Source organism: Heterodontus francisci, chromosome 40 (genome assembly GCF_036365525.1).
Source record: "Heterodontus francisci isolate sHetFra1 chromosome 40, sHetFra1.hap1, whole genome shotgun sequence".
Lineage (NCBI taxonomy): Eukaryota > Metazoa > Chordata > Chondrichthyes > Heterodontiformes > Heterodontidae > Heterodontus > Heterodontus francisci.
The window spans coordinates 21349718-21372860 of NC_090410.1; the positions used below are offsets into that span (position 1 = coordinate 21349718).

The window sequence follows — 23143 nt, forward strand, 5'->3', positions numbered from 1 at the left end:
CTATATGTGGACCTTCCAGCAAGTGTCACTAGATAGAACTCAGGAGATGAGAGCATGGATTATTTTATCTTCACCACCTTTGCCTAACTCATGAGACAAGGGATTAAATCTGGAATTTTACCAATCTGTAGGGCTCAGCAAAGCCAGAGAAATCATTTGTTTTAGGAAAGGAAGACCTGCATTTAAATAGTGCCTTTCATGACCTCAGGGTATCCCAAAGCACTTTACAGACAATTAATTTTTTTTTGTGAAGTGTAGTTACTTGTTGTAATGTAGGAAACAGTGGCGGCACAGTGATTAGCACCGCAGCCTCACAGCTCCAGCGACCCGGGTTCAATTCTGGGTACTGCCTGTGCGGAGTTTGCAAGTTCTCCCTGTGACCGCGTGGGTTTCCGCCGGGTGCTCCGGTTTCCTCCCACAGCCAAAGACTTGCAGGTTGATAGGTAAATTGGCCATTATAAATTGCCCCTAGTATAGGTAGGTGGTAGGGGAATTGAGGGAAGGTGGGGATGTGAGAGGGTAATGGGATTAATGTAGGATTAGTATAAATGGGGGGTTGATAGTCAGCACAGACTCGGTGGGCCGAAGGGCCTGTTTCAGCGCTGTATCTCTAAATAAAAATAAATAAACGCGGCAATCAATTTGCGCACAGAAAGTTTCCACAAACAGCAATATGATAATGACCAGATCATCTATTTTGTGATGTTGCTTGGGGGATAAATATTGGCAAGGAAACGGAAAACTCCCCTGCTCTTTGAAACACGTCATGGAATCTTTTACGCCCACCCAAGAGAGCTGATGGGGCTTCAGTTTAATGTCTCATCTGAAAAATAGCACCCACAATAGTGCAGCACTCCACAAAGTGTCAGCCTAGATTATGTGCTCAAGGCTCTAGAATGGGACTTGAACCCATACCTTATGACTTAAGAGGCGAGAGAGCTACCATGCAGCCATCACTGACAGAAACAGGAAAAGGGCATTGGCCCAAACTGCCTACCCTTCATTCACAGATTGACCCCATCTACCACCCTTCTTGCCATATAACTTCAATCCTGTTCCTGTCCAATAACACAATTACTCGGCTTTTGAGCCAGTTACGCTGCCTACTTCATTGACCTTCTATGGTGGTGGGAAATTAAGATACCCACTCACGATTGTCCCTCAATGAAGTTACCCATTTATAGCCATCAGGTTAATATCAGCTTAGTGTGTCCTAGTCAAATAGCCTGCCAATACTCATTATTTATATGTGTATCTCAGTAATGAGTGCTTGAGTGAGCAGCAGAGTAGCCTAGGAAGAAGTCAAGACCTTCAGAAAGAGAGGAAAGGAGAAAAATTAACCTCACTGATCATTGTAAAACATTAGAAACAGCTGATATAGCACAATATCCCTTATCTCTTATACACCAAGATAGTTTTTCAAGACAATTATTTCTATATGTAATGGAAAAATACAGCCATCCAATGAGCACTATTGTACACAGAGAACACAAGCTCAATTATTCTTGCAGGGATCAAACAAAAATTCCAAGAGCTTCTGGGTTAAGCAAGCACACTGCACTACTTCATCTAGTCAAGAATGTCATGTCATCACTGCAATTACGTTAAAGAAAGCTTGTAACAATGTAATAGTAGAAATAAAATATAATTTAATCTTTTCAATTACAAAGTTTTTCCATGAACAAACAAACAATAACAGTTGTAGGATTTAGCAAGTGGATATCGGTTGTTCTCCTTGAAGCTGAATACCGCCCTCAAAGAAAATCACCATCTTCATTTAGTGACTGTTGAAGTGTATAAAGTATAGTGCCATTGTCTTCACAAACAACTGTGACAGCACCGGAGGGATTAATCACCTGAGCATTTGTCTGTGAGCAGGTCTGAAAATTGCAACAACAAAGAATTAGCTAAATATACCACAATCTCCTTAGACTATTCTGATCATGCAGACTACTACCAATTTTCAATCTGTGAAGTTCTGTTTTTAAAATTTATTCTCTTTTCAGATTTAAAAAGGTAAATTTTCTGAGTTCCTCCCACAACCATTTGAGTCTCACATGCAGCCTGCGCATGTTGGAAAATTATGGCACGGGTGTTCACAAAATCCACCCTCTAAACTACACAGCTATGGTAAACAAACTAATACATTTCACTCCTCACTGTTAGCATGGTTCCACAGACTAACAATGTCAACACTTACCTTCAAAATGGTACAGCAACAGATTGGTGCACCAACAATCCACACCATGGACTAATAGAATACAAGTTCACAATCTCAGCCAGGGAGAGGCAAGGAATGAAAACAAGACACTTCCAAGGTGAGGAGGAGTGTTAAAAGTTCAAAGTGACAGTATCACAGCTTCTCGATGAAAATACAGCATTGCAAAAGCAACCTAGTTTAGGAATCATTACTAACAACTTTCTCATCAGTTGGTATCATGAGACATCACAAAGGAACAGATCACCTCTTTGGGAAAAAAAATGATGAACTGTCAGTTTTAATCTCTGACATGGAGACCTAGTAAGTTCTCCCCCTCCCTGCCAGCCCACACCATCACCAGGTTTCTCTCTTCACAGATGCTGCCTGACCTGCTGAGTATTTCCAGCATTTTCTGTTTATTTTACATTTATATAGCTCCTTTAACATAGTAAAGATCTTCAAGTTACTGCACAGGAGCATTAACAAAATGCGACACCAAGCCATATAAGATGTTAGGACAGGTGACCAAAGCTTGGTCAAAGAGCAAAATTTTAAGGAGCATCTTAAAGGAGAAGATATCAGCGTAGAGGTTCACAGAGGGGATTCCAAAACTTAGGGCCTAGGCAGCAGAAATCATGGCTGCCAATGATGGGGCCATGGAAATTAGGGAAGTGCAAAAGGCCAGAATTGTAGGAGCGCAGAAATTCTGGAGGCTTGTAGGGCTGGAGGAGGTGACAGAGATAGGGAGGAGAGAGGCCATGGAGGAGGGGGGGGGGGGGGGGGGTGGGATTTGAACATTAGGGATGAGAATTTTAAATTTGAGGTATTGCTGGACCAGGAGCCCATGTAGGTCAGCAAGCACAGGGGTGATGGCTGAATGGGACTTGGAGCAAGTTAAGATATAAGCAGAAGTTTATGGATGGTGGAAGGTTGGAGGCCGACCAAGATAGCAAGGGGATAACCAGTCTTTTGCACCTTCTTGCAACGACTTAATTTACCCAAGTTCTTCCTTACTTTTACCAATCTTGGAAGCTTCCTGCACTGTAGGCCTTCATCTAGGTTTCTCAAAATATAAATCCAAGATTGAAGTCCTTTACCTACCATCTCCATTATTTTTAGCTTCTCCTCTGAAATAACATTTTCCCTTTTCAGTTGGTCCACAAGATTTTCCATAGCTTTCAGTCGGGCTGAATTCCTCCTTTCACGCTGCTGTATAACTTTCACCTTTTTTTGCAGGTTAGTAATGATCTCCTCAAGTTGTTCAATGGTGAGATCGTTTTTGTGGTATGAATGTTCATCTTGTACTTCTGGTGGGTCAGGTAGTGTGCTCATAACTGTTTCCACAGCTTCAATAATTGGCCCAGGGGGCATAACTGAATTGTTTTGCACAATTGGTAGAGTTGACATAATTGGCACAATGAGCGCAGAGGGCAACGTCAGTAGCGTTTCAAAGCCAGACACTTTTTTTATAGGTCCAGTTGCTGCTGTCACTAATATGGGTGATGGCTGAGACGACACGTCGGTGGGTGATAACGTTTGATAAGTTGACACAACAGCTAAAGCAGGCAGGTCTTCAAAAATGCATGTTGCTGGAGTAGAAGGGACTGGCATTGGAAGTTCTGGCTGGAGAGAGGACAGAGTTTCAACATCTTGCCCAGCCGACTGCACAATTTCTATCGACGTTAATGTTGGTTCTGGTTCCTCACACGTTTGTGTTGGCACAAGTTGTAAAATTTCAACTGATGGCAACATTGTAGTAGTTCCTACAGTTTCAACCGATGCCAATGTTGGTGTAAGTGGAACAGTTTCAACAGCTGCAACATTTTCAAATGGCAATACTGATGGCTCCAGTAGTACAGATTCAGGGGATCTGCCTCTGTCTATCTGTAGCAGCTCAAAGGAATTCATTGCCACATTCGATAAAGGTTCAGCAGATGGTATAATTGCTTCAGACATAGAATCAGCACAGGCACTGACAGAAGACATAGCTACTTTATCCAATTCAGTCACTGAAGCCAACGGAGTGGCCTCCGTAGACAGAGTTGGTTCTGTTGCCATAGCTAACACTGCAAGTGCATTTGGTTCACTCAATGCAGGTGACAGGACTGGAACAGATTGCACATGCAGCACTGTTTCTTCTTCATTGCTTTGAGCTTCCAACCTCTTTCTTTGCCGTTTATTCACATTTGATCGAGCAAGAGCTTTCCTTTTCTGCAGAAAGATTTTTTTTAAAGTTAGAAACTTTAGTTAAAAATTTCAACAACAATTACAGACAATAGAATTGATCCCAACATTTTTAATACGTATATACCCTACAGTAAACATGCACGGGACGCTTTCTAAGCTGACATAATTGTAGCAGGAATCATATGGTAGCTGATAGTCCAATACTGGTCTGATAATGAAACTGTTCAAAAATAATCAAATCTGTTAGGCATTATACATTTAAAAGCTTCCTAATTTTAAATCTATACAAAAAGCATCAAGGAGGCTGCCCTTATTGCCTAGTCGATAAAGGCAATGCCTGGTACAGCACGCATCTATATCGACCAGAAGGTCCAGATTTGATTGCTGACCTGTCCTGAGTTAGCTAATCTCATCCAAAGCAACAACTGAGGCACATCTGGCCTCAACCCTTTGAGCTAGCGAGTGGGACAGATGCGGAAATCAGCTAGTGTTTCTGCTCCTGGCTGTGATGCTCTGATCTTTTTTGCTCTTTTCAAATATATGGTATCCTGCACTATGGCTCTTGGTTCTTTAGCTTCATCATTTAGAGAATTAATTCAGGGACCTGTTCTTATGTGTGGGTATCTGCGAGATCAGAATGAGGCTCAACTGCCATGCCCACTACAGTGTAATAATCTCGAACATTCACCATCTTGGCTCACACAGGAAGAATGGATATCTGGGCAAGATAGCAAATAGATAGAACTTCCACTTCTGGTGACTTTCATATCTTCAGGATGTCCCAAAACACTTCACAAACCAATGAGCTGCTTTGAAGTGAAGTCACTGTTATGTAGGCAAATGTAGCAGCCAGTCTGCACTCAACAACGTCCCCCTAACATCAATGAGATGATGAATGACTAGCTAATTATTTTTTGGGGTGTTTTGTTGAAGGGTAATTGATAATCAGGAGAACTTTTCTGCTATTCTTCAAATAGTTTACCTTGTTTAGCTGAACAGGCAGAAGCGACCTCTGTTTAACATATCATCCAAAGACGGCACCTCCAACAATGCAGCACTTCCTCGGTAGTTCAGTGAATTGTCAGCCTAGATTATGTGCTCAAGTCCTACAGTGGGGATTCCGATTCGAGAGGTAAAATACTACCACTGAACCAAGTTGTCAGTAACTCTACCCAACGTGAAAGTCAGTGTCTTCAGGAGAAAGAGCAATAATTTTTTTTTTTTTTAAACTTTTCACTTTCAAACATAAGGGTATCAAGTGAATTGGAACAAACGTGAGTAAATGGAGTTGAGATACAGATCAGCCATGACCTAGCTGAATAACAGAGCAGGCTCAAGGAGCTAAACTGCCTACTCCTGTTCCTACCTTCCCAAGGACTGGTTAGCAAATCCAGTAAGTTTTCCTCCAGCTGAGGTTGCTTGCCACTGCTGAGGCCTGTGCATTGGCAGCCAACAGCTCCGGCATGCGACTAAATCCAATATAAAAGCATCTGTGGAGATGCAACTATGCACACCACAAGGCTTCCTCCAATACCAACAATTTTCAGTTTTAGATAGTAACTTCTTGCACAGATGCTTACCAAATGCCTTCTGAACATTCATATATATTGATCTTCCTCTATCCATCAGCTCAATGGGTATTGTTATGTGGCCTAAACTTTTCTAGTAATCTCAATGTAGAGGGTGCCCTTTATCTACCGATCAGAGTTTCATTGCAGCTATAGCTCGAACACTCTTTCACAATTGCCCATCCATTTTTCAAAAGCTTGATCAACTCTCAACTCAGGCATATAGCATACAAACATAGTTTGCAAATTACTACCTGATCATTTTCATAACTGTATGGCAATTCGGACGTGTGAATGGGAGATATTCAGCACATAATATAATCAATTATTTGAACTTAATTGTTTTTGCACCTCTGCCAGGTAATTGATCAGGCAGTTCAAGACAATCATTAACCCGAGGTTATGCAAATTACCACCATGCCAATGCTATGCTTGGTACCAAGGAAGACCAAGAAAAATGGTTTCCTTGAGGTTTGCCCCTAAATTACATGGCAAAATGGCATGTTTGTCTTAGGGATTTGATCAGATACCACAGATTGAGATAGGTCAGACTAATCCTAAATACAGTAACAAGAATAAAACCCAAACTTCTGCTTTGAGATAGCCTTCAGGTTACACTGACTTAAAATAAACTTCTCTATGAATACTGTGCTTTACAAAACACCGAGATCAAAAGGTACATTGCCAATACAATGTCAGCTGTGGCTCAGTTGGTAGAACTCTTGCCTCTGAGTCAGAAGGTTGTAAAACAATTTAGGTTGACAACAGTGCAGTACTGAGGGAGTGCTGCACTGTCAGATGTGCCATCTTTGGATGACACTTTAAACCGAGGCCTCACCTGCCCTCTCAGGTAGACATAAAAGATCCCATGGTATTATTTCGAAGAAGAGCAGGGACCTTCTCCCTGGTGTCGGCCAATATTGATCCCTCAATCAACATCACAAAAACTGATTATCCATCATCACTGCTGTTTGTGGGAGCTTGCTGTGTGCAAACTGGCTGCCACATTTCCTACATTACAACTGCAACTACACGTCAAAAAGATTTCACTGGCTGTAAAGTGCTTTGGGACACCTTGTGGTCATTAAAGGAACTTTATAAATGGAAGTCTTTCTTTCTTTTCCACTCAGTTCCTATCCCCACCACTTGGAGGATAGTCTCCCTCTTTTCAGGAGAGCCGACAGCAATGACACAGAAAGTGTCTGTTAAATAACCTCGGTAAGGTAGGAGCTCAGAACTGCAGAGTGGAAGAAAACAGAACATTTAGACTTACAGAAGCAAACTACTACAAGTGCTAGATATCTGAAAGAAAGAAATAAAATACTGGAAACACTCAACAGGCAAGGGGGCATGTGGAGAGAAAGAGTTAATGTTTCAGTTCAGTTACCATTTATTAGCACTCACCTCATCGACCAAAACGTTAACTTTCTCTCTCCACAGATACTGGCTGACTTGCTCACTGTATCCAGTATTTTGTGTTTTTATCTCAACTGCAGACCTTTTCTAAGAGGATGTACATTCTGTTTATATTGAGTAATTACTCTAAGCCAAATGATCCAATCTCAATTTATTCAATCTCTCAGAATTCTACTACACCATATAACTATGAAACATTGAGTCCAAGAGTGTACAAATCAACCCATCAAGGTGACAACATCATACTTATTCTATTTCAGCTAGTCAGTGAAGGATAGAACTGAAGCCTAATCTAACCCATATCTCCCTTAGCTCTGGTGTGCTGGATGCTACATGGTTATCAAAAAGTATCTGATTCCCCAATACAGATATTGGAGTCATATATGGTGGTCATTTGGACCTTCGAGTTCATGCCAGCTCTCCACAGAGAAATCCAGTCAGTCCCATTCCTCTCTCGATCCCTGTAACCTCACAAGTTTATTTCCTTCAAGTGCCCATCAATTTCCTTTTGAAATCATTGTTTCTGCTTCCACCATCCTCGTGGGTACAGTGTGCCAGGTCATTACCACTCACTGTGTAAAGAAGTTCTTCCTCATTTTCCTCCTGCATCTCTTGTCAAAAATCTTCAATCTGTGCACCCTAGTCCTTGTACCATCAGTTAATGGAAACACTTTTTTTCCTTGTCTACCTTTATCTAAGCCTGTCATAATCTTGTACACCTCTATTAAATCCCCCCTCAATCTCCTTTGCTCCAAGAACAACCCCACCTTTTCCAACCCATCATCATAACTAAAATACCCCATCCCTGGAATCATTCTGGTAAATATCCTCTGCACCATCTCAAGGACCCTCACATTCTTCCTAAAGCGTTGTGACTAGAACTGGATGCAATACTCTAGTTGGGGCCTAACCACAGCTTTATAATAGTTCAACATAGCTTCACCGGTTTTTGAACTCAATGCCTCTATTTAGAAGTCCATATGCTTTGCTAAACATTCTCTCAATGCGTCCTGCCACCTTCAATGATCGATGCACATGAACCCCCAGGTTCCTCTGTTCCTGCACACTCTTTAGAACTGTGCCATTAAGTCTATATTGCCTCTCCCTGTTCTTTCTGCCAAATGCATCACCTCACAGTTCTCCATATTAAATTCCATCTGACACTTGTTTACCCATTCTGCTAGCCTATCAACGTCCTGTTGCAGGCGATTCGTATCATTCTCATTGTTCGCCACTCCAAGTTTGGTATCATTGGCAAATTTTGAAATTCTACTCTGTGTTCTAAGATCCGAGTCAGTCATATAGAGCAAAAAAAAATACAGTTAGCACTGACCCTTGGGGAAAATCACCATCCTCCAGTCTGAATCTCCTTTTAGCCTTTTGCCTTAAATCATCTCTCCACGACCCTAATCCAAATATTCAAATTCGGGAACTCAGTCTGAAATAGAAATTCCTCAGCATTTCGGTTGTTCATTTCATTTAGTAACTGCGCTCCTAATCTCTTTTTAATTCGTTCCACGATGGCATAGCCATTATTTATTGCTCGTCCCTAAATCTGAGACATGGTAGGCCAGAGAGTAGTTAAGAGTCAACCACATTGGTGTGGAGCTGGAATCACATACAGGCCAGACTCTGGCTAAGGACAGCAGGTTTCCTTTCTGAAAGGACTTTGGTGAACCAGTTGGGTTTTTAAGACAATCCAACAGCTTAATGGTCACTTTTATTGGTATCAGTTTTTTTTTTATTTCCAGATTTAAAAATAAAACATATTAAATTCTCAAGTTTCCATTGTGGGATTTTAAACTCAAAGTCTCTGGATTATTAGTCCAGGCTTCTGGACTACTCGTTACTACTTTAACCCTAGTTAGCTACTCAGATCAGAACACGCAAAGGTTTTACTGCATGTCCATCTCTTCAAGTCACTAGAGTGCTGTGTACTCGGTATGAAGCAACTTCAGGTTGATTTCTAGCATTATTCCAGATATTGGGATGAAGTACACATGAAGGAATAGCCAAACCTTTCGAGAACAAACATACCATAGGCTGCTCCGGAAAAGAAAAAATTGTAGGTACAGCATCTGCCTTCAAGTATCGTGTCCCCCACCTCCATTCAAAGCTGTCAGGAGTAAAATGTTCACTGCAGATGCACTGGTACTGGGATGGAACCCATTTCTCCCTTTTCATATTAGAAAGCCATTGCGCGAATCTTTCTTTGTCATTCAATGGAAACCTCAATCAAAACAAAAAGTTGTTTCTGAGAAACTTAAAAAACACGGGACTTCTCTTGAAGCTGTTGAAGATAGTTTGTCCACAGCACTAATCTTTAAAGTAATTTTCTCAACAGTTCTACCACTCACCCTCCAGAGCTCTCATTACACATTTGTTTTTAGCTAAGAAATTAAGATTTCTCCACAATTCAAAACCAATCTACCCTCAAACAAGAAAAGGCACAAGCCCATCCACCAGCATGAGTACTTGAGATAACAGCAATTATCTCTACTGGAGCAGAGAAAACTAAAACTTAAAACAGGGTTTCTGAAAGAAATTATGACTGCTTTCGTAGGGCAAATAAACTATTTATTCTGGTTGGAGAGTCAGTGACAAAGGAATCATCAATTTCAAATCATCACAAAGAGTGAGAGGGGTTCAGAGAAATTTATTCAAGCAGCAGGTTATCACTTGAGGGAGAGTCTAAAATTAAAGGTCATAAATATAAAGTCACTGTTACATCCAGTAAGAAATTCAGGAGAGACTTCTTTACTCAGAGGGGATAGAATATGGAACTCGCTGCCACATTGAGTGGCTGAGGTGGCTAGTATAGACGCCATTAAAGATAAGTACATGAGGGAGACAGGGAGAGAGAGAGATGCATTGATAGGGTTAGATGGAGGGTGGGAGGACGTTCCTGTGGACAATAACCCAATTCGGCCAAATAGCCTGCTTCTGTGCTGTAAATTCTATGTAATAACTTTGAAATTAGGGTGATGTCAGGAAGCATTTCTTCACACAGTGAAAACCTGGAACATTCTCCCTCCAAAAAACTGTTGGGACATTGTGTGTGTGTTGGGGCGGGGGAGGTGGTGAAAGGGGACAACTGAAAATTTCAAGACTGAGATTGATATTGTTGCTGGGATATTAAGGGGTACAGAACCAAGGCAGGTGAATGGAGTCGAGTGCAGGGTTGGCCCTGATATAAAAAGTGAACTTGCATTTCTATAACTATCTATAACTGCAGGGAGTCCCAAAGCGCAATGAAGCACTAGGAAACAGAGCAGCAAACTGGGCACAGCATGATCCCACAAACAGCAATATGATAATCAGCAGATTATCTGTTCTGGTGCCAGGGTCTCCTCTTCCTCCTGTCTCCCTCAGTCCAGTGAGCTCTGCAGCGAGCACGGGGACACGCACACACCGGGTGCAACCCCCCCCCGGCCCGACCGGAGGCCCTGCCGCCACTCACTTGTAGAAGCTGATCCTCCGATTGTCGGCCGCCAGCTGCCCCGCGTGCCGGGAGCAATCGGTCACCGCGCAGTTCTTGGGCATCGCGGCGGAAGAAGCGGTCGAAAGGCCACAGCCCCCCCCAAAAAAACTGCTTCTCTTTCAAATTCAAATCAGCTTCCAAACCGTGTGGCGGAGGGCGGGAAGCTCTACTCGCTCTTGCGTATGCAGCCCACTCGGGGGGGGGGGGGTGGGGCGGCCTTGTCCCACGTGACTTCCAAGGCAAACGCACCATGCCAGTATCAAATATGGAGGCGCCCACCCGGTGGCGAGGTACGTCAGACGTTCGCCATATTTTATACTGGCGTTTGTTTCTACAATTGCCGGTTGCATAAAATAAATTGTTACAGTGATCTTAAATTAAACCACTACATTTTGTGACGTCCTACCTTTAATGCATTGTGTTGGTAAACAAGACCATGTAATTTTTTAAATGTTCAGTAATTTTAAAATATCGCTAAATCGCCTTCGTGTGTAAAGCTTATCAGAAATGTTTATTGAATACTCGTTAGATCTTATAGAATTATGTTTAAAATAGTTTAGACAAACACTTTGAACATATAGGCAGCTGATCCTCTTTTCCCCTTAGCCTAGCAATAATTAGTCATAAAAGCAGAAACATCTCATGTAGTCCACCTTGAAATTCACAATTTTATTAACTCCAGATTCAACTATTCCAATGCTCTTCAGGCTAGTCTCTCATCTCCCACCCTCTGTAAATTCCAGCTCATTCAAAACTGCTGCCCATTGCCCCACCAAATCCAGCTCGGATCCAGCACAGTCATGCTCACTGACCTCATTAGGCTCTTGGGCCTCTAGTTTAAAATTCTTATCCTCATGTTTAAATCCCTCATGGACTCACTTCTCCCTTTGTCTGTGTCTTTTTCTAGTCCACCTTCCTGCCAAACTTTGTCTCTGGCCTTTTCTGCATCCCCATTTTCCTTCATCTCACCATTGACAGCTGTGTCTTCAGCTGCCAGGGCCACATGCTCTGGAATTTTCTCCCAAAACCCCTCTACCTCTCTCCTCCTCCTTTTAGACCCTCTTTAAAACCCACCTATTTGGCCAATCTTTCGGTCAGCCTTCCTAATATCACGTCCTTTGGCTTGATGTCCACGTGTATTTGATTATGGCTCTGTGGAGTGTCTTGGGACATTTTTCTATGTTAAAGGGGCTCTATAAATGTTATATATGGCTGCAGACTGTGGTGCTATTCAATGATGGCCACTGAGAAGGTCCCAGTTTCAAAGATTCTGAAGGCTCACTGATCTCTTTATTCAATGTCCTCATCCTCATTTACAAATCCCTACATGGCTTTGCCCACTCAGACTCTTTTGTGTGGACATCTCACCATTGACAGCTGACTTATTCAGTCCCTCCACCACCAGCACACACCCTAACCAGTCAAAGCGTCTTCGACAGCACCTCCCAAACCCACAACCTCTACCACCCAGAAAGACAAGGGTAGCAGGCGCATGAGAAGAGCACCACCTCCACGTTTTCCTCAAAATCACAAACCAGCCTGACTTGGACATATATTGCCATTCATTCATTGTTGCTGAATCAAAATCCTGGAACTCCTTACCGAACATCACTGTGAGAGGATCTTCCGCACACAAACTGCAGTGGTTGAAAGAGAAGGCTCACCACCACCTTCAAAATTCGGTGAAAGACGCTCTTTGATCTGCCCGAAACTTGCTGGTCTTCCAGAGCAAAGAGTTGTCCACGACCAAGTGTTGCAGACTGGCACATTCCAAGGTCCAGGACTAGGTGCTGAGGGATGCACTAAAGCTTGGGGCAGCCGCCGCAAAGGCTCAATGGGGAAAGACCATTGTGTAATGTTCTTCCGCCATAGTGAACTGAACGGCTGGATCCATGGAAAACCCCTCGGGCTGTACACATCAAATGTGGGTTTGCTGAAAAATGTACATGGCATGTAAAATGGAATGGAAGGATTGTGAGGCAACTCACTCCTGTATCGAAGAAAACTGATTTCCTTTGCATTTTCTGGAATGTCAACCTGGTGCTGTTTTGAACCATTTTATAATATATTTTTTAACAGATTTTTATGAATAAAGTATATTTTTGAGAGAAAAAAAATAAACATTGGCCTTGGTAATGATCACCTTCATCCTGTGAATGCATAAATTAAAACAAAGCATCATGTTTATAAAGTCTGGCGTTCTCTTCCTAAATCCCTTTGTTTTGCTGCTTCTCTTACCTATCTTTAAAGTTTTCTTAAAACTTACCTCCTTGGCACACCTACTGTCTCCTCTGCCATCATTTTCTTCTCCCAATGCCTGCTTGGTGTCTATTGCCATCTCCTTTGTGAAGTGCCTTGGGACTTTTGTGTAAGTTGCTGATGCTCAAGTTACTTTTTTAGATTAGATTAGAGAAACAGGCCCTTCGGCCCACCGAGTCTGTGCCGAACATCAACCACCCATTTATACTAATCCTACACTAATCCCATATTCCTACCAAACATCCCCACCTGTCCCTATATTTCCCTACCACCTACCTATACTAGTGACAATTTATAATGGCCAATTTACCTATCAACCTGCAAGTCTTTTGGCTTGTGGGAGGAAACCGGAGCACCCGGAGGAAACCCACGCAGACACAGGGAGAACTTGCAAACTCCACACAGGCAGTACCCGGAATCGAACCCGGGTCCCTGGAGCTGTGAGGCTGCGGTGCTAACCACTGCGCCACTGTGCCGCCCAAATATATAAAACTTCCATGTTTAAATTCTAATCATAGTGAATTGTATAAATGAGTTCAGAAAGCAACTAGTTAGACATCAAAGATGAGAAAAGGGCTTTTGGGGTATCAGTCCCATTCCCTTGGGTATGCTGGCTCTTCCAGACAATATCTACATATATTTTGAACATTCCCAATGCCTTTTCCTGCAGAGACAGACCTGGCAGATAATTCCAAACAATTCTGATTTTCTGTACCTGTTACGACCAAGGCGGGAGGATTGCACTATTAGAGAGGATCATTCGGGACAGGATTTACTCCCATTTGGAAACAAACGAACTTATTAGCGAGAGACAGCATGGTTTTGTGAAGGGGAGGTCGTGTCATACTAATTTGATTGAGTTTTTTGAGGAAGTGACGAAGATGATTGATGAAGAAAGGGCAGTGGATGTTATCTATATGGACTTTAGTAAAGCCTTTGACAAGGTCCCGCATGGCAAACTGGTACAAAAGGTGAAGTCACACGGGATCAGAGGTGAGCTGGCAAGATGGATACAGAACTGGCTCTGTCATAGAAGACAGAGGGTATCAGTGGATGGGTGTTTTTCTGAATGGAGGGCTGTGACTAGTGGTGTTCCGCAGGGATCTGTGCTGGGACCTTTGCTGTTTGTAGTATATATAAATGATTTGGAGGTAAATGTAGCTGGTCTGATTAGTAAGTTTGCGGACGACACAAAGGTTGGTGGAGTTGCGGATAATGATGAGGATTGTCAGAGGATACAGCAGGATATAGATCGGTTGGAGACTTGGGCGGAGAAATGGCAGATGGAGTTTAATCCAGACAAATGTGAGGTAATGCATTTTGGAAGGTCTAATGCAGGTGGGAGGTATACAGTAAATGGCAGAACCCTTAGGAGTATTGACAGAGAGATCTGGGCGTACAGGTCCACAGGTCACTGAAAGTGGCAACGCAGGTGGATAAGGTAGTCAAGAAGGCATACGGCATGCTTGCTTTCATCGGTCGGGGCATAGAGTATAAAAATTGGCAAGTCATGTTGCAGCTGTACAGAACCTTAGTTAGGCCACACTTAGAATATTGCGTGCAATTCTGGTCGCCACACTACCAGAAGGATGTGGAGGCTTTGGAGAGGGTACAGAGGAGGTTTACCAGGATGTTGCCTGGTCTGGAGGGCATTAGCTATGAGGATAGGTTGGAAAAACTCAGATTGTTTTCACTGGAACGACGGAGGTGGAGGAGCGACATGATAGAGGTTTACAAAGTTATGAGCGGTATGGACAGAGTGGATAGTCAGAAGCTTTTTCCCAGGGTGGAAGAGTCAGTTACTAGGGGACATGGGTTTAAGGTGCGAGGGGTAAAGTTTAGAGGGGATGTGTGAGGCAAGTTTTTTACACAGAGGGTGGTGAGTGCCTGGAACTTGCTGCCAGGGGAGGTGGTGGAAGCAGATACGATAGCCACGTTTAAGAGACATCTTGACAAATACATGAATAGGAAGGGAATCGAGGGATATGGGCCCCGGAAGTGCAGAAGGTGTTAGTTTAGGCAGGCATCAAGATCGACGCAGGCTTGGAGGGCTGAATGGCCTGTTCCTGTGCTGTACTGTTCTTTGTTCTTTGTTCTTATTCGAGTTCCACTTCTCCATGGGTCACAACACATATTTTAATTTTTTCCCACTTACTGATTGTCAATCATAGACTCTATTTTTATCCCAGAATAAAACACACCAACTTTGTTTCTTGAATAAACAACAAAAGAATCAGTTTATTATAAATCAAGACTTAAATTAATAATGAAGCAAAGCATCAACACACCGATTAAAATATGAAAGTTCCCTTTTTAAAAATTCCCCAACTGCACTCACATACACACTGCAAAAATACAGAAATTCACTTTGCAGAGGTCTGTTACAATAAAAAGACAAAAAAACTACTTTGGCCAAATACTTGCTAATTCTTGACAAGAAAAGAAAGAAGATATGGAAGGAAGTCAGTTGTCCCTTTTTTGGTCTGACATCCGGGTATATGGAGACGGATCACTGGCATTGTTTCAGAAGCAGTCCGTTCTGGAGATGTCGAGAATTATTCTAGTAGGCTTTCTAGGAGAAATGTGGCATCAAGGTTTTTCCGCAAGCACACACTTGAATTGCAGGATTTTTTTTTCAGCTCCTCAGGAGCTATGCAGCACCAGGGATTTTTTGCTCTTCTACTCTTAATCTTGGCAGGCTTTCTTCAAAAAGGTAGAGAAGGAGGTGAGCTTTCCCCTTGGCAGGAAAACACCAACTGTCTTCAAACAGTTCCCACCACAAGTAACTGAAAACAATGTCCAAACCTCAAACAGAGATGTCACCTCCTGATCTCCATAAACCTTGACATGTGGCTTCTCTGTAACCATTTTTCCCCAAGTCACCAAGGGTTCTGCTGCTTTCTGAGCCCAAATCACAGGTGGCCTCCAGCACAGGTGGCTTTCAAACAACGGGCTGGATGTTACAAGACCCCAGATGTCGGGGTCGTGGCTTGGTGGCACAGAAAATGTCTCTGGTGTTCGAGTCTGAAGTTCTGTTAATGGATGATAAATACCTGCTAGTTCAAGATAATAGGGTGAACAGGTGTTGGGTGTTAATTAGTTAATTGTATTCAAGTGTTCTATATATAAAGAAGAGCCAGCCAGTGTTGGCTGGCTAGGGTTGTTGTATAAAATGCAAAAGTAAGTTCTGTGCCAAGCATTTAAAAAAAAAAAATGATGATTGAAACAAAGTGTAAGGTTTCAGGATATGATTTTTCCACTGCTGTTTTGTGAAACTGAACCTTACAATCAATGGAAGAATGAAGTTGATATATAGACACGGGTTATGTCTTAACCAAAAAGGAAGCAAGGAATGGCTCTTGCACTTTCACTTCTCGCCAAAAGCAAGATCAGGCGCAAAGTGTTCTTGGAGCTAGAGGCTCATCATTTGGACAATGAGGAAGGTTTGGACAAACTCTTGAAATTTATAGATAAAATTTATGAAAGATGACTTATTGAGTGCCTATTATGTGTGCTCGGACCTTGATAAATTTAGAAAAATGGATGGTCCCCCCTTAGGAGTCTAAACAACTATATTCAAGGTTACATGCAAAAAACACACTTCAAATGGTTGGGGGCTACAGCCCATATCAATTAGTTTATGGCAGGAATCTGAAAATACTTTCAGTAATGTGGGATCATTTTTAGAGGGGACCACAATTAGTTCAATTTTTGTGGAACATTCAAATGCCATGCATGCAGGGAGAAGAGCGTTCATTAAGGTTTCAGAAAAAATCAGGAGTGTTTTGAGGTATCGGATCAGGCCATCAGAAAGGAATTTTGATACTGGGGACATGGTGTATTACGACAGAGAAGGGCAGAAAGAATGGAGAGGCCCAGGAAAAGTTACAGGCACTGATGGCAAAATGGTAATTTTGCAACATAGCAACCAAACCATTAGAGTGCATTCCTCACAGCTTAGTGGCACTGATTATACATTGACAGAATCTGAACAAATGATGGACACTGATGAAGCATCATGTACTTCGCATGCACATATGTCAGACCTTTGCGAGCAACAGATTGTGGCAGATAATGGGCTAACTGAGAGTGGACCAAGTGATAGTGAAAATCCAGATAAGGCCATTTATCCAAAAGGTCAATGACTGAAAGTTGGGACTAGAGTGACATATATGCCAGAAGGAAATAGTGAATGAAGGGAGGCCATCATTATAGGTAGGGTGGGAAAGGCCACAGGGAAATACAAACATTGGCTGAATATGCAAGACAAAGGACGGGATATCAGACCTATAGATTGGCAGAAGGAAGTGAAAATGAGTAAGGTCAGAAAATGTAGTGTAAGTTCAGACAGTGGGCCTGAAGATGATCACAGTCCAAGGAAAAGGTCATGAATATGTGAAAGGAAGTCTGGTTGTAGGAGGGACAGGTAGAGTAGTAGTAGTCCAGAAACGGATAGGAACTCTGGTAGGGAATGCAAGGACCAGAGAGCAGGAGAGGGGCACCACAAGAAGTAGGAGCCCATATAACAGACAAGCTCTAGAGGCTACTAACAAGTTAGATGGTAAATTGATAAAGGATGCCAAGCAAAAAGAGCTTGACAGTTGGCGAGAGTTTGGTGTTGTAAGAGGTTCTGTTCCCATGCCCCTGACTACAGTTCTTGGACTTTAGGAATTACAAGAACAAAATTGCACACGACACAGGGTTTAGCTTAACCATGAATTGGTTTATTGAATCCAAGAATATCCCTAATACAGACTACTCTATGGTTAGTTGAAACAGAAATAAAACAAAACTGTCCTCAGTACAAAGCCTCCTGCAGTAACTTAAAATTGACACCCCAACTCCCAGCTGAACCCTTCAGCGATTTGACCACTGTTCCCAGTTAAACAAAACAAAATCACTATGACTTGGCTCAAACTTACAAATTTCGGGCATAAATATTACGCTTTTGTCCCAAAATCTTCAGACCAAGATCACTACAATTTGGCTGAACCACAAATATGGGCAAAACACTACACTTTGTCCCAATCCCTCAGACCAAGATCACTATGATTTGGCTGAAAGCACTACAATCACCCACACGGCCGATCAGTCCTGGTGTTGATTGGGTCCTGTGTCAAGATGACCAACTCTGACCCTCCTTCCGACTGCAGCCCCACAGTACAAACTCCTTCAAGATTTGACTAAACAATGTTGATTGTAGGCCTGGACCTGAGAAGACCAGTCCCTGTCCTTCATCGCATAACTGCAGTGCCAAACCCTTCAATCTTGTTCTTTTTATGATGATCCTTATCAAAATATCATGAACACATCTCCTGAAGCCATCCTGCTGGATGGTCAGCACTTAGCACCTTACCTTTTAATCTCTTTCCTCTGTTACCTGCCTGGTCCAGACAGATCCACTTAGTGCTGATGCTATTTCCATGACTGAGAATAATGAACTCCACCAAGGTGAGGTAATCCAGGCTCCAGAGCTGATATACACGACAAAGGTTTCTCTCCTGTCTTGACAGGAGTTTTTTTTTAGTTCTGGAGATACAGCACTGAAACAGGCCCTTCAGCCCACCGAGTCTGTGCCGACCATCAACCACCCATGTTAAACTAATCCTACACTAATTCCATATTCCTACCACATCCCCACCTGTCCCTATATTTCCCTACCACCTATCTACACTAGGGACAATTTATAATGGCCAATTAACCTATCAACCAGCAAGTCTTTGGCATGTGGGAGGAAACCGGAGCACCCGGAGGAAACCCACGCAGACACAGGGAGAACTTGCAAACTCCACACAGGCAGTACCCAGAATTGAACCCGGGTCACTGGAGCTGTGAGGTTGCGGTGCTAACCACTGCGCCACTGTGCCGCCCTGCGGTGAATGCTGTGGTCTGGGGCCAGTTAGTTTCAAACAATGGTCTCCCCAATTACTTAACATGATGGCAGTTATCCAGTGTCACTGTAATGATAATGTCCTAAATTCCAGTCCTTTAACAGTATGTTGTGATGTTGTAATGTTTGAAGTTGACCCATCAGAATGCAGCCTGCCTCTATGTGCATTGTGTTGAGGTTTAGCTCTCATTCACAGTACTATTGTCTGTGGGGGTTGGGGTTCCTTCCCCATACTCCACAAAGTCCAGTTGGGGAGGAGCAGGGTTTGGGGGAGCAGGGAGGAATTCTGATCCTACAGTGTACACACAGAGGTGCCAGCTAGAGGACGACAGTAAGTGGCTGTTTTAGCTGATGAGTTTGCTTTAATTTATAAAGTCGGTTACCCAGGGGAGAATCTTTCCTAGTCACCCCCAGAAATCTGAAAAGGACCAGGCAGTCCTGGGTGACAAAGAAAAACTGCAGTGAGAAAGGGACACCAGCAGATGCAGATGGTGAGAGGGGGACAGTAACTGCAGTAAATGACGTGTAAAATTAATGCGCATGGGATTGGGGGTACTGCGATGGATAGAAAATTGGTTGGCAGACAGGAAACGGAGTAGGAATAAAAGGGTCATTTTCCAAATGGTGGCAGGCAGTGACTAGTGGGGTACCGCAGGGATCGGTGCTAGGACCCCAGCTATTCACAATATATATTAATGATTTAAATGAGGGAACTAAATGTAATATCTCCAAATTTGCACATGACACAAAATTGGGTGGGAGGGTGAGTTGTGAGGAGGATTCAGGGTGTTTTGGACAAGTTGAGTGAGTGGACAAATACATGGCAGATACAGTATAATGTGGATAAATGTGAGGTTATCCACTTTGGTAGCAAAAACAGGAAGGCAGATTATTATCTGAACGGCTATAAACTGAGAGAGGGGAATATGCTGTGAGACCTGGTTGTTACCGTACATCAGTCGCTGAAGGTAAGCATGCAGGTGCAACAGGAGGTAAAAAAGGCAAATGGTATGTTGGCCTTCATAGCGAGAGGATTCGAGTATGGGAGCAGGGATGTCTTGCTGCAATTATACAGGGCCTTGGTGAGGCCAGATCTGGAGTATTGTGTGCAGTTTTGGTCTCCTTATCTGACGCAGGATGTTCTGGCTTTAGAGGGAGTGCAGTGAAGGTTTACCAGACTGATTCCTGGGATGGCGGGACTGACGTATGAGGAGAGATTGAGTCAGTTAGGATTATATTTGCTGGAGTTCAGAACAGTGAGGGGGGATCTCATAGAAACCTATAGAATTCTAACAGGACTTGACAGGGTAGATCCTTATCTGAGGAAGGATGTTCCCGATGGTGGGGGAGTCTAGGGGTCATAGTCTAAGAATACGGGGTAAACCTTTCAGGACTGAGATGAGGAGAAATTTCTTCACCCAGAGAGTGGCGAGCCTGTGGAATTCGCTACCACGGAAAGCAGTTGAGGTCAAAACATTGTATGTTTTCAAGAAGGAGTTAGATATAGCTCTTGGGACGAAAAGGATCAAAGGGTATGGGGCGAAAGCGGGAACAGGTTACTGAGATGGATGATCAGCCATGATCATAATGAATGGCGGAGCAGGCTTGAAGGCCGAATGGCCTACTCCTGCTCCTATTTTCTATGTTTCTATGACCTGCATTGTCCCATAGATGGATCTGTACAGAGAAAGTACTTCCCAATGAACATAGAACATAGAAAAATACAGCACAGAACAGGCCCTTCGGCCCACGATGTTGTGCCGATCCTTTGTCCTCTGTCAAGGACAATTTAATCTATACCCCATATTTTCCTTTATCCATATACCTATCTAAAAGCCGTTTGAAAGTCCCTAAAGTTTCTGACTCAACAACTTCCTCAGGCAAGGCATTCCATGCCCCGACCACTCTCTGGGTAAAGAACCTTCCCCTGACATCCCCCTTATATCTCCCACCCTTCACCTTAAATTTATGACCCCTTGTAACGCTTTGCTCCACCCGGGGAAAAAGTTTCTGACTGTCTACCCTATCTATTCCCCTGATCATCTTATAAACCTCTATCATGTCACCCCTCATCCTTCTCCGTTCTAATGAGAAGAGGCCTAGAATGTTCAGCCTTTCCTCGTAAGACTTATTCTCCATTCCAGGCAACATCCTGGTAAATCTCCTCTGCACCCTCTCCAAGGCTTCCACATCCTTCCTAAAATGAGGCGACCAGAACTGCACACAGTACTCCAAATGAGGCCTTACCAAGGTCCTGTACAGCTGCATCATCACCTCACGGCTCTTAAATTCAATCCCTCTGCTAATGAACGCTAACACCCCATATGCCTTCTTCACAGCCCTATCCACTTGAGTTGCAACTTTCAACGATCTATGCACATAGACCCCAAGGTCTCTCTGCTCCTCCACATGCCCAAGAACCCTACCGTTAACCCAGTATTTTGCATTCGTGTTTGTCCTTCCAAAATGGACGACCTCACACTTTTCAGGGTTAAACTCCATCTGCCACTTTTCAGCCCAGCACTGCAACCTATCCAAGTCCCTTTGCAGACGACAATAGCCCTCCTCGGTATCCACAACTCCACCAACCTTTGTATCATCTGCAAATTTACTGACCCACCCTTCGACTTCCTCATCCAAGTCGTTAATAAAAATCACAAACAGGAGAGGACCCAGAACTGATGGTCTGTATAAAGCGAAGGCCAGACTTGTAGCTCAGGGATTTGAGGAGTGACTAGGTGGCCAGGAAGTCAGATCGGACTCCCCAACAGCAGGAGAAGCAAGTTTGAGGATTTTCCTAGCTCTTTTAGTGACATACTCATGGAAATATAAATCCATTGACAATAAGCAGCATTTTTGCAAGGGGAGAAATTTCAAAGGGAAGTATTTTTAAAGCCACCAAAAGGAGGGAAATTACGGAAGTTAAACAAGTGTGTTTCTGGGCTAAACGATGTACCCCAGGGCGTGGTATTTTTCAGTTAGGTCCATCCTACTAAAAACTGGTTGTATTCAACTAAAGGTGGATCTGGCAATGTTTTATTGGTACTATGAAGAAAAACTAGCAGGCATTTTCTCGATGTACTTAGATGATTTTTCTGTAGGGGAGGATCTGAGGCATTTGAGAATTTGTGGTAGATAAAGTTCTGCTGGAATTTAAAATTGGAAGTCAGGCTTCCGGAGCTTTTAAATATATAGGGTTGAATATTAGGCAGACTAAGTTGGGGGTAACCCTAAATCAACAGTCTTACCTAGAGAATGTTAATAGGATCCCAACAAATCGGGCTGGAGCCTCACAAAAGGAAGACTCTGCAACCAAGGAAGAAGCAGACCAGTTAAGGAGCTTCATCAGACAGTTGAACTAGTTGTGCACACAAACTAACCGGATGCTTGCGATGATGTATTAGAATTGAGCATCATGCTGAAACATGCTACTGTTGGGGAAGTGCTGAAAGCAAATAAGACATTGAAGAGATTGAGTTTTGATAAATGTATACTCAAGTGTCCAGCCTTGGGTGATCCAGAAGAAATGAATTAGTCATTTTTAGTGACGCCTCACAGGCTAATCTACTCGATGGTTATTCGAGCTCAGGGTTCATTTATATTTTTGGTGGGAAGAAATGATAAATGTTGTCCGTTAGCCTGGGAACTGAAAAAAATAATGAGGATAGTTAAACGCACCTTAGCTGCTGAGACACTTGCATTGATAGAAGTGATAGATATGGGTATGTATTTATTGAGTATTTTAAAGGAACCCTTTTATAAGGGGAAATTGGAGCTTTCCTATAGAATGTTACATAGATTATCATTCTCTTTGGGACAATGACCGACAATGTCCCAGACACTGCCATCACCATCCCCGGGTATGTCCTGTCCCACTGGCAGGACAGACTCACCAGAGGTGGGGGCACAGTGGTATACAGTCGGTAGGGAGTAGCCCTGGGAGTCCTCAACATCGACTCCGGACCCAATGAAGTCTCATGGCATCAGGTCAAATATGGGCAAGGAAACCTCCTGCTGATTACCACCTACCACCCTCCCTCAGCTGATGAGTCAGTACTCCTCCATGTTGAACAGCACTTGGAGGAAGCACTGAGGGTGGCAAGGGTACAGAATGTACTCTGGGTGGGGGACTTCAATGTCCA

General features: G+C 43.1%; 1 protein-coding gene across 1 annotated transcript; it reads right to left on the reverse strand.

The window, feature by feature from the left end:
• Nucleotides 1-1626: 1626 nt before the first annotated feature.
• LOC137353140 (THAP domain-containing protein 5-like) lies at nt 1627-11061 on the reverse strand. Its single transcript, XM_068019181.1, has 4 exons — nt 10832-11061; nt 9409-9601; nt 3302-4411; nt 1627-1880 (listed from the first exon to the last, which is right to left on the reverse strand). Exons 1-4 carry the CDS (start codon nt 10912-10914, stop codon nt 1755-1757), a joined length of 1512 nt encoding a protein of 503 aa, XP_067875282.1. The 5' UTR covers nt 10915-11061; the 3' UTR covers nt 1627-1754.
• Nucleotides 11062-23143: the final 12082 nt, after the last annotated feature.